General features: G+C 44.0%; 1 protein-coding gene and 1 long non-coding RNA gene across 2 annotated transcripts; both read right to left on the reverse strand.

Moving 5' to 3' along the window:
• Nucleotides 1-264: 264 nt before the first annotated feature.
• LOC138766001 (uncharacterized) lies at nt 265-1,104 on the reverse strand. Its single transcript, XR_011358666.1, has 2 exons — nt 1,067-1,104; nt 265-630 (listed from the first exon to the last, which is right to left on the reverse strand). It is a non-coding gene; the product is annotated as an uncharacterized lncRNA (long non-coding RNA).
• Nucleotides 1,105-1,144: 40 nt separating this feature from the next.
• Nucleotides 1,145-8,298, reverse strand: LOC138766608 (major histocompatibility complex class I-related gene protein-like). The gene is made up of 6 exons (XM_069944199.1): nt 8,262-8,298; nt 5,634-5,936; nt 3,964-4,236; nt 2,918-3,016; nt 2,439-2,468; nt 1,145-1,158 (listed from the first exon to the last, which is right to left on the reverse strand). The coding sequence occupies exons 1-6, from the start codon at nt 8,296-8,298 to the stop codon at nt 1,145-1,147; spliced, it is 756 nt and encodes a 251-aa protein (XP_069800300.1).
• Between the last annotated feature and the right edge of the window lie 4,272 nt (nt 8,299-12,570).

The following is a 12,570-nucleotide window of genomic DNA, read 5'->3' on the forward strand; positions in this document are numbered from 1 at the left end:
CCCACATCAACCAATCACAGCTCAGCTTTCCTTTCAGCACTGCCTACAGCTGAGCTGTGATTGGTTACTGTGGGTAGTTTGCACCAGTCTAAATTTTATACCCTTTGATATATCCCCCCCTGTGAGTGGAGTATCGCCCAGTATCCGCAGTCTGTGAGCCGTGGTACATAGGTAAGTACTGATGGAAAATGCTTTGCTTTGGAAAACCAAAACTTATTGCTCTATGTCAATAAAAATGATAAAAAAAACACTATGAGAAGTCTGTATTTTTTTGAAATTTTTTTTTATGATTCAAGTTTTTTATTACATTTTCAGGAAATTTTTCACACTTGGTACATATTGGAGTCCATGGTACTTTTTGCAGAATGCTGTAGGTGTCACAGTTTTCTTCCCATTGACTTTTGTACAGTATATGAAAAAATTCCTTAAAAAAAAAAAGACAGTTTGAATTTTTTTTTTTTAATTATGGTGTTTTTTTGACAAGCCAAAATATGTATACCTAAACCATAGAGTTTGGAATCCTTTGTATCCCAGGGTGCTACATAGTAACAACATAATAGAAGATCAGCGAGTATACAGGAAGGTGCACACCATCGGTCAATGGGCGGTCTCGGCATCTCTCATCTTCATCTAGACAAAAAAAGAAAAATTACAAAAAGTATGTATAGAGCTCTAATAATAGCCTAAAATGACCATGGAGATTAGGGAGAGCCGTAAAAGGGTCACCAGAAGACAACACACTGACTGTAGACGATAACTGTGCTGGGACCCTCACAGTCCATGATTTCCACCATTTTCACATGAGGACCATTCAGCCGCATTTCTATACCAGTATTGCAGCAACAAGTCCTGGCCCAACCGCAGGTCTATAGTCCTGATCTGACAAAATCATTGCGCCAGGCCAAGGAGGTGCAGCTGTAATAACAACAGACAACTGTTCAATGCAAAAAAAGTGACATCTTTCCATCCATCTTTCAATGAATGTCTCTCTTGCCTGTGTGAACAATCTCCCTCCTTCCCTCTAATCAGAGACTTTATTATCAGGTGTAGTCATTCCAATACTTACCCTAAGACTTGAGTCAGAGGACGTGTCTGAAGCTGTGAAAATAAGAAAAGATTTATGACATAGACCTGAAGCAGCCTCCTAACATGAAAGAACTACATTGTAACAAATTTTAAGTCAGTATTAGAGGAGCATCAGGCAGTAGTAGTGGAGGATCAGACAGTAGTAGTGGAGCAGCAGACAGTAGTAGTAGTGGGGCAGCAGGCAGTAGTAGTAGTGGGGCAGCAGGCAGTAGTAGTGGAGGATCAGACAGTAGTAGTGGAGCAGCAGACAGTAGTAGTAGTGGGGCAGCAGGCAGTAGTAGTAGTGGGGCAGCAGGCAGTAGTAGTGGAGCAGCAGACAGTAGTAGTGGAGGATCAGATAGTAGTAGTGGAGCAGAAGACAGTAATAGTGGGGGATCAGGCAGTAGTAATGAATCATCAGACTGTAGTAGTGGAGGATCAGACAGTAGTAGTGGAGCAGCAGACAGTAGTAATGGAGCATCAGGCAGTAGTAGTGGAGCAGCAGACAGTAGTAATGGAGCAACATACAGTAGTAGTGGGGCAGCAGGCAGTAGTAGTAGTGGGGCAGCAGGCAGTAGTAGTGGAGCAGCAGACAGTAGTAGTGGAGGATCAGACAGTAGTAGTGGAGCAGCAGACAGTAGTAGTGGAGGATCAGACAGTAGTAGTGGAGCAGCAGACAGTAGTAGTAGTGGGGCAGCAGGCAGTAGTAGTAGTGGGGCAGCAGGCAGTAGTAGTGGAGCAGCAGACAGTAGTAGTGGAGGATCAGATAGTAGTAGTGGAGCAGAAGACAGTAATAGTGGGGGATCAGGCAGTAGTAGTGGAGCAGCAGACAGTAGTAGTGGAGGATCAGATAGTAGTAGTGGAGCAGAAGACAGTAGTAGTGGAGCATCAGACAGTAGGAGTGGAGCAGCAGACAGTAGTAGTGGAGCAGCAGACAGTAGTGATGGAGCATCAGGCAGTAGTAGTGGAGCAGCAGACAGTAGTAATGGAGCAACATACAGTAGTAGTGGGGCAGTAGTAGTAGTGGAGGATCTGGAGAGATAGCTGACTGTGCTGGAACATCTATCAAATATACATATAGCCCAACTCTGCATCTCTGTTTTATCTGATGAAGAGGACATATGTCTTCGAAACGCGTCATATTTGTGCTATACTAAAGGAACTTTTTTATTATATTAAGTTCATTTATTTAAGCTTTTGGCCACTTCTCTGTGTGGACAGCGCTGACCTAGATTACCTCTATTTCTTTTTTATTTTATTGACTTTTTGCTCACAATAGTGATATTAGACAGGTCTCCTGTGATATTGTAGATGAGTGACCATCACATATGACCCCCGGCAGCAGACTACACAGCACCGAGCACAATACTCACCACTGGCCGCACTGTAATTCTCCTTCTTTCCTGGAATAAGCAGAGAAGATGGAGGAGAGTTAGGAACAGAAACCAGAAGAGTCGTTGTATCCTGTGATCTCCAGGCCAGGCTGTCCCTCTCCTGAACCCTTTGTTCTCCAGACCCCTCAGTCTAATCCAGACTAGTATGTCACTTTTCAGACTTCTTTGTCTCCTCTAAACATATCTGTCCCCATCCATACTCAACTATCCCCATCCAGACTCCACTGTCTCCTACAGACTTCTCTGCCCTCCCTCGACCCTTCTGTTCCGTACACACCGTTCTTACCCTTCCCTTCTTTATCCTCTAGGTTACACTGAAGCTGGAAATCAATCAGAAATAATTTGTCTGGGTCTGATTTTCTTGCATGGCAAATACCTGCTAGCATTTTAACAGTGGATAGACTTTTATATCCCCTCTACATATCCATATACATCATAATGGGAAAGCTGACACTTACTTCTCCATCTTATGACTCCAGCAATGATGGATATGGGAACAAGGACAAAGAAGACCATCACGCCGATGATCACAAACAGAGAGATGTCCGGCTTTAATTCTTAAAAGTAAAAAGAGAGAGATATTGGAGTGTATAAGAGGATGGCCAGCTTTGGCTTGAGATTTACTTGGCTTTAGTGGAAGTGACCTGTAATATCCTTTGTTAATGCAGCAATAGTGACAGTGACTTATAAATAACCTGGTTTGTACAGCGATGGTGACTGAATCTGCTGGTTACGGGTTAGGGCCCTATCCAGACTCTTAGGTAATCAGCTGGGGCTGTGAGAGAAAAATCCTACATCTACAGGAATGAACATCTGCCTAAGCTATCTTGTGGGTACAGAGTGACACAGGATCATGGATGCAGGCCCACCTAGTGGGAAAGCTAGCTGTCAGGGCAACCCCTTAGGAAATCAGTAGCTTGCAGTAGCTACTAACTACTGACTTGTGAAATATCTTTTGCAAACTTTTGCAGTGAGCAGAGGAAGAAGAACAGTCAGCCAGCATGGATAGGGTTGGTCCCGCTTTTTACTGCAGCCGTACCGCAAGGTGCTTTAGTCAGACATGGCTAGAGAATCAGGCAGAAGAAATCAGAAACTTTGCCGAAAGTGGTTCCTGTTCGCCTGGCCAAGCCCTGGAAGAATTTCCTCAGCAAGCGCTCCTGCAACTAGTCCCAACCCCAAAATATATATATATATATATATATATATATATTGCTCTACAGGCGTATCTAATTGAGCAAGGGGCTAAGCTGACCCTCTGTGATAAGTTAGTGACCTCTGAGGAGTGGCATGAGTCATACAATAACCACAGTGTACAGTTAACCCTTAAGACAGTTTCTTCTTCAGCCGTGCAATATAAAGTTAGAGTGACATCAAGTGGTGGGAGCAGCATACTACAGGCTTCAGTTCAGAGCCTATAAGACACAGTACCAACCTATGTATGCTGACGTAACAGCAGTGGACACCCGCTCTGGGACACTGCACCCCCAGTATAGATGACACTCACCCCATCTGACAAGGAGCGGCTCCTCCAGGCTGCTGTGATCAACATAACAGGAGTAGCTGTCGTCCTCTTTGGGGATCACTTCCGTGGTGACCCTGATCTGATAGGTGCCATCAGGATTGGGGAGGACATGTGTGGACTCATATGTGGGGATGTCATCTGTCCTGTTCCTTACCCACTTCACATCCACAGCTCGGGGGTGGAATCCATACACCAGACAGTGAAGCTTTGTCACCTCTCCTGACTCCTGATGTGAGACCTTCACCCCAGGCCGAACTACAAAGGGGGGAAAAAGATACAGTATTAGAAATCTTACTGCATAGTAGACTCTGATCATTTAGGATACATAGGCTGAATTGCTGCTTTGTCCTATTGGAGTCAGTACCTAGCCTCAGGTATATTGCCCTGTGTGTTACAGAAGGTGTCCCTGACATGTACAAGGTTTTCCTCAGAGGACATCACTACCTGCTAAGGTTCTAGCACTGCAAGCTAATGGTAGTAAGCTGCATAAAAAGAATAAGTCTCTTGTTCCCTGACAAGGATCCTGGCCTGAGCCAGGCCCTGGCTTCACTGCAGCAGGAACTGCCCTCTGTGTTGGTCTCTCTCCACTGACTCAACAAGAACCCTCCCACCAGGAACTTGCTCCTAAGGTGAGAGAACAGTATTTTTTTCAGCCTCCCTCTCCCCATCACCCCCCCCCCCCCCCCCCCCTTACTCTATGTGCGGTTTTCTGCACTATCTACAGGCTTAGATGCTGCACATTAAATATATACCAATATAAAGCTTGTCTGCATCACTTTTCTGCTCTAAAATCGCTCTATTTCATCACTGAACAGTGCCAACTAGGCGGGGCTTCATGACCGTTGAGCCCATGAAGCCCCGCCTAGGTGACTCTGTCCAGCAATGAAATAAAGCAAGAGTAAGGGGGAGGGGGATGCGACAGTATCAGTATATGCAATGTTGCAATCAGCTTGGCACCCCTGCGTTCCTGGTCTCGCTCCCCCTGAGCCGAAACCAGGAAGCGAGAGCGGGTACGGTGGTGCCAAGCTGGAAAGGGGCAGATTAGAACACCCCCTTTAAGGATGATGAAAAGCTGAAGTTCTTATGAGTTGATGGGTTGTAAGTGGGAGCTGATATGGGGATGCTGCTGATCAGGCTGCTAGGGTTTATGCTTGCTTACATGGTGTGCAGTATAGATGGTTATTTCCCCTCCGGAGGTCATTGTCACATGTCTCCCCTCTGGTATCTCTTCTGCTCTCACAATATATCATACGGTGAGAAGACAGTGAGTGATTATAGTGTGGATTATAGTGATATAGAGGAACATGCAGGCAACTGGATATAGAGGCAATGTCTGGGGAAATAATTATGGGAATGCAATCATTTACAGTAATAATCCAAACCATAGAAAACCCTGGCAGCACGAAAACTACTGAGCTGCACAGAGCTGGACAAGACAACAAGGAAACGTCCACTACCTTAGGATATGGAGGCATCATCTGAGAAGAATTCTGACACAATGGTGCTTTTCTGTGAGCTCACAAAACTTCCTTAAAGGGATATTCCACTCAAACATAATTTTTCCTATGTTGCTGCCCATGGTAGCCAGGAAGATGTTGCATGGACTATAGACTAGATACTGTATATATCTTAGGTAATGAATATCACCTCACCTCTTCTCTCCAGATCTTCTCTTCCAAACTCAATGAATCTCTTCAGCCTCTCGATACATTCATTTTTCAGGCATTGCATTGTGGTTTTCCCAATTCCCTTGTCCTGTGTGTTCCACCTCTGTGTGACGTTCTGAGCCTCATCCATGGTGGGGATGAACGCTCCTGTCGGTAAGTCGTAATACATGTACTCCTCTCCATCGTATCTGAACTGTCGATAACTCGTAATGCTGCCGTCATCTCCCAGCTCACAGCCGGTCATCACCTGTAAGAAATGGAAACCTACACAGGACAGGACAGGAACAGCTTATAATATTGTACTGGAAAAAAAAATGGAAACCTTAAAAAAATTGGACTGGGGGGATGAACCCTGGTTTTGAGGGGCAGGGATATGCAGTATTTTTCTACACGTGAAGTAATAAGTTGTTGGGTAGTATTAGTCATATGCATGTACTGAGGTTACTATATATACGTGCTATTATTCACATTCCTTTGATGCAACCTCTGAAGAATTAAAAATACACACATGAGAGGTAGGTCACATAGCCTTCCTACATAGGTTTCTTATGGAAGCCACTAGAAGGTCCTATAGAAGAAGTCCTCACATCCAACCCTACCACTTCAGAGGGCAAAAACAAACTAGGAGTCTGGTATTGGCCAGAAAAGTACAAGGTTGTATCTGCCAATTTTGCTGATGATGAGTAGTCAACTTTAAACCTAGTTAACTAAGGGTCGGTCATGGTGTCTCCTCACAGCATTGTATTAAGTATGAGAGCCACAGGGACATAGACAATACCACAAGTGCAGACCCGCACTGATAAAGGTTGTATTGGCATGAGGAAGATGCCCAGGATCCAACCACTGCCCTCCAGCTACTATGACAATAACATCCCATCAAGAAGAACTACAACTCCTAGCTGGCCCTCCATAACACATCCATAATCTCTATCTATTAGTAAGACATAGAATAGGACTGTACTTAAAGGGAAATTGTCAGACCTAGAAATTTGCTCAGAGCTGAAGAGTTAAGAAGGCTGGGTTAAGACTCAAGATGGGATCCCTCTGGGGACACGAGACATGGCCATCCTCATTACTCATAAGACTCCTAGACATAATGTGTCCCTAAATAAGCAGGGGATGTGATATAGAGCAAGTTTGCAATTTACATTATTTTTTTTTAGTTCTCCTGCTTTATAACAAAGCTATACTTACTTGCATTCAGGTCCAGTCTCCTGAAGGCAGCTATATAACAGCTATACTTACTGTATCCAGGTCCAGTCTCCTGAAGGCCACTATATAACAGCTATACTTACTGTATCTAGGTCCAGTCTCCTGAAGGCAGCTATATAACAGCTATACTTACTGTATCCAGGTCCAGTCTCCTGAAGGCAGCTATATAACAGCTATACTTACTGTATCTACGTCCAGTCTCCTGAAGGCAGCTATATAACAGCTATACTTACTGTATCCAGGTCTAGTCTCCTGAAGGCTGCTATATACCAGCTATACTTACTGTATCCAGGTCCAGTCTCCTGAAGGCAGCTATATAACAGCTATACTTACTGTATCCAGGTCCAGTCTCCTGAATGCTGCTATATAACAGCTATACTTACTGTAACCAGGTCCAGTCTCCTGAAGGCTGCTATATAACAGCTATACTTACTGTATCCAGGTCCAGTCTCCTGAAGGCAGCTATATAACAGCTATACTTACTGTATCCAGGTCCAGTCTCCTGAATGCTGCTATATAACAGCTATACTTACTGTATCCAGGTCCAGTCTCCTGAAGTTTTTCAATCTTGTGCTGGTGTAAGAGACAAAACACAGGAATTCCAGTACAGAGAGTCACAGCTTAATGTGTCCGTCAATCACATGACTGCCTTCTCTGTGAGTGCAGATGACCGGCACTTCCTGTGTTTAGTCTCTTTTTTTTCCAAAGAGACTAAACACAGGTCCTGTGTTTCCTATGATAACTAAAAAAGAAATAATGAATTTAAATTGCAAACTTGCCTTATATCATGATCTAGATTTTAAAAGTTATAACGCTAGGTACACTTTAAGTCTTTGTATGAGAGTTCAACTAGGAGTCTTGTAGACAACGTATATTGCCCAGCCAGATTGCAGTCAAAACAGGCCCATATTAAAGGAGGAGTCCGACCATTTGAAAAAACTAACAGCCAGCAGGGGGTAACATAGTAAACAGCCATTCCTTCCTCTCCCGGTGCCCCAAAGCGCCGACTCACAGGCTTCGGGACCCCATCAGAAGTAATTTTCTCCCGAGTTGCAATGTCACCATGACTTGAGGGAAAATGCCCATCCTGGCCAATGGACTGCTTGCTCAGCCAATCAGTGACTGCAGTGATGTTTTGCGCCAATCACTGATTTGCTGAGTGGGCAGTCCATCAACCAGGTCATGACGTTGCTGCCAAAGAAGATCCTGTAGTCCAGCGGGGGTCCCGGAGCGGCAAGCGGGAGCGAGAGACACCGGGGAAGGTAAGTATGGATTGTTTATTATTTTCCCACCTGCTAGCTTACAATTTGTTCAATAGACCGGACTTCTCCTTAAAATGAAGAAGAAAATGTGATATGAATGATGCCTTACTAAGTATATAGGATATATAACATGTCCCACCTTCATTGTGGTTGAATTTCTTCTTCCATTGCGTCATCTCATGTCTAAAAAAAGCCTCGTATATTTTATTACTCCACGTCCTTCTCTCCCAGTAGTCGGGTCTCTCCTTCTTCATCCACTCAGTTGCAGCGACACATCTTCCGATATCACTTGTGTATAGCTCGGTCTGCTTATCGTCCACATATCCCACTATGGAGAGGTCAAGCACGCTGGATCCTGGGGCCGAGACCCCAAGGAAATAGTATCGCAGAGAGTGACTGTCTGAAAGAGACATGCAGAGCTCCATAAAATACTGGTCACGGTGTTGTCTTAACTACTTGTATATGTGTCTTCATGTTACGCTTATAAGGTTATCTCTGAAGGACAAAAAAGTTGTATATTAGCGGCTACTAGTGATGAGCGAATACTGTTCGATCGAATAGATATTCGATCGAATAGTAAGGTATTCGATCTATCAAATATTGTCGAATATTTCGCTGAATATTCGAAAAATATTCAATAAGCGTTCAAATTCGCTCATCACTAGCGGGTACATAGATTTATTAATACTGCACTGACTTACAGTCGGTAGAGGTTGCTGTATTTTAAAAAAAATTTTCCTGGTTCTGGCTAAAAATACTGACCACAAACCTATGTGTGACCCCAGACTAAGGGGTACCCCAGACTGGTACCTCTTAGAGGTGTGAGCAGCAGCATTATATGGAGAAAAGTATTGGGCTGATGGATGTCAGTGACTGGGGCGGGACACAGCTGCAGTCTCCGATTGGCTGAGTGGGCTAAATCCCTCCCTTGGTGACATCTCAAAAGGATTGTGATGTATCCCGAAGCCAAGAGAAAGCTACATCCATCAGGGTTCGGGAAACTGATGGTGCGGCACAGCGTGGACGCGAGGTAAGCATCCTTTCTTTGATATGTTTCCTCCACCCCCAGCCCAAAATGATTTGTTCACCCTGCACCGGACTTCTTCTTTAAAGTCTCCAAAAAGTTTTGGTTGGGGTCTGGATGCTGAGACCCGCAACAATTGCTAGACCCCCAACTCTTAGCTAACACTCCTCACTGCTATTGTCAAAATAGAGATTCTGGCGGAGATATATCGGACCTTGTAGAGAGGGGCAGCGGAGCAGTTACCATAGCAACCAATCAGATTACAGCTTTCATTTAATGTCTCTAAAACATGAAAGCTGGAATCTGATTGGTTGCTATGGTAACTGCTCCGCTGCCCCTCTCTACAAGGTCCGATATATCTCCGCCATCATTTTTCACAATTATATAGGAGTAACGCCAGTCGCTCATTTTTTTTTTTTTTGGGGGGGGGGGGTTGGGATTGTGACTGGGAGTCACATTGGGGACATTGTATTTTACATATATTGCAGCATATGTTATTTTCCCCTCCTTCTCTTTTTCCTTTCCTCTTTTTACTTTCCATTTCTCTTCTCTTCTATAAGTTCTTGTTTTTTATATATGGCCTTAGCCCCAGAGAAGGGAAAACATATGACTGTGTCTCATACAACGAGGTTCACAGAGCCATGGAGCGGAGCCCGGACCTCAACCCCATACAACAGCTTTGGGATGAACCAGAACTAGCATTGTGAGCCCGGCCTCTCTCACAAATGTCTTCTGGATGATTGGACAAAAATTCCCACAGACAGCTCCAAAGTTTTGTAAAAAGTCTCCAGAATAGTGGAGGTTTCTATATCTGCAAAGGGGGAGCATCTCCATATTGAGGGTTTAAATCAGTATTTACAGTCAGGAAACCATCAGGAATCCATCAGGGGTGCCTTCAGAATTGCCTGATCAGGAAAAAAAAAATCTGTTGTAGCATCCGCAGACTTCTAAGGGGCATCCGTGGCGGAATTCCAGATAAAAATAGGATAGGTTCTATAATTTCCTGATCTGTTTTACAGAATGGACACCCTTCAGGAAAATCCTGATAAGAAATCCTTAGGCCCCCTTTACAGACCAGGAAAATCTGTCCAGATTTCCTGACCCATAGTGTTGTCTTAGGTACTGACAACCTTCAGGATTTTTCATGAAGGGTGCCCGTTCAGAAAATTTTAGAACCTGCCCTATCGGATTTCCTGAACGGATGCCCCTATAGAAGTCTGTGGAAACATCTTGAAATACTGATGCTTTTCTATTGTAGAGGGGGCTAGTAAGTAGCCCCCTCTGTGTCTGCTCCCGCATAGTGCTATGCTCTTCTGCGCAGCACAGGAGATTTTATAAACTACATTGACAAACTTGACATAAAAATGCACCACAAGACCCTAACCTCTTGCTCTTATCGAAGTCTATGGATATAAAAGTTGAAACACTAAGATGTTTTTCTTAAGGCCCCCCTCTGTGCCCCTGTATATTAGTTAGGTCTTCTCTGTACCCCTGTATAGTATTAGGCTCCTCTGTGCAGCAGTCATATAGTATTAAGGACCCTTCTGTGCCCCATATATTAGTTAGGCCTTCTCTGTACCCCTGTATAGTATTAGGCTCCTCTGTGCAGCAGTCATATAGTATTAAGGACCCTTCTGTGCCCCATATATTAGTTAGGCCTTCTCTGTACCCCTGTATAGTATTAGGCTCCTCTGTGCAGCAGTCATATAGTATTAAGGACCCTTCTGTGCCCCATATATTAGTTAGGCCTTCTCTGTACCCCTGTATAGTATTAGGCTCCTCTGTGCAGCAGTCATATAGTATTAAGGACCCTTCTGTGCCCCTATAAAATAGTGAGGCCTTCTCTGTACCCCTGTATAGTATTAGGCTCCTCTGTGCAGCAGTCATATAGTATTAAGGCTCCTTCTGTGCCCCTATAAAATAGTGAGGCCTTGTCTGTACCCCTGTATAGTATTAGGCTCCTCTGTGCAGCAGCCATATAATATTAAAAGGGTAGTGCACCAAAAAAAAATTCTTTCAAATCAACTGCTGCCATGAAGTGCCAGAGATTTGCAATTTACTTCTATTAAAAAATCTCAAGCCTTTCAGTACTTATCAGCGGCTGTGTGTCCAGCAGGAAGTGGTGTTTTCTTTCCTGTCTGACACAGTGCTCTCTGTTGCCTCCTCTGTCCATGTCAGGAACTGTCCAGAGAAGGAGCAAATCCCCATAGAAAACCTCTCCTGCTCTCCAGACTGGAAATAATACCACGTCCTGCTGGTCATACAGCAGCTGATAAGTACTGGAAGGCTTGAGATTTTTTAATAGAAGTAAATTACAAATCTCTGGCACTTCATGGCAGCAGTTGATTTGAAATAAAAAATTTTTGGGTGCACTACCCCTTTAAGGCCCCTTCTGTGCCCTATCTATTAGATAGGCCTTCTCTATACCCCCATATAGTATAAGGCTCCTCTGTGCAGCAGCTATATAATATTAAGGCCTCTTCTGTGTCCCTATATATTAGATAGGCCTTCTCTGTACCCCCATATAGTATTAGGCTCCTCTGTGCAGCAGCCATATAGTATTAGGGTCCCCTCTGTGCCCCTATACATTAGTTAGGCCTTCTCTGTACGCCCATGTAGAATTAGGCTCCTGTGTGCAGCCCTTGTTTAGTCCAGCACATGCAGCATGTTACAGAGTTGGTGCATTCACCAAACATCCCCAGTATGCTGTTACTGTTGCTCAGTCAATGGTGTACGCATGTGAAGGACGCACACAAAGTTGAATAGTATGATTCCTGGGAGGATCCTCCATCAGAGCTGCACAGCTGCGGAGCCCACCAAACAACACTCCAGTCCTCCAGTGGGCTAATCTAATGCTGATTACCATGTTGCCTCTGCCACCTGCTGAAGAAATTATGACCATACGCAGTAGCCAATGGCAGCACACTTTTCCTGATAAATAATGCGGCCGTTGGTTACTGCACGTGGTTGTTTCATGTTTTTTTTTTAGAATACAATTCACATAGTGCACACATGAAATAAGAAACATACCTCTTCATTTTAGGCCTGTTACAATTATATTATAATATAATATAAAATGACAACTGACATGAACTGTGCAGTGTTTACCTATAAAACTTAAAGGGGTATTCCACTAAAACATAACTTCTCATATGTTGCTGGTCATGGTAAGACTAATAATTAACTAACAATTGTTATTATCTATTTAGTCTCCTTCCCCCACTTCTCAGCTGCAGCTTACTGCTGAAGACACAAAAATCTGTGTATGAGCTTTTCTCTCTGTCTCCCCCTCCTCCCCTCTCCCTTCTGAGACAGCTGATGTAAACAAGTCCCTGGCAGGCTGTATCTGCAACATTGTAGCTTCTTTGTAATGCTGGGAGGGATAATCACAGTGAGTTCATCAGCAACTTGATCTCAGAATAAC

This window comes from Dendropsophus ebraccatus, chromosome 10, assembly GCF_027789765.1.
Source record: "Dendropsophus ebraccatus isolate aDenEbr1 chromosome 10, aDenEbr1.pat, whole genome shotgun sequence".
Lineage (NCBI taxonomy): Eukaryota > Metazoa > Chordata > Amphibia > Anura > Hylidae > Dendropsophus > Dendropsophus ebraccatus.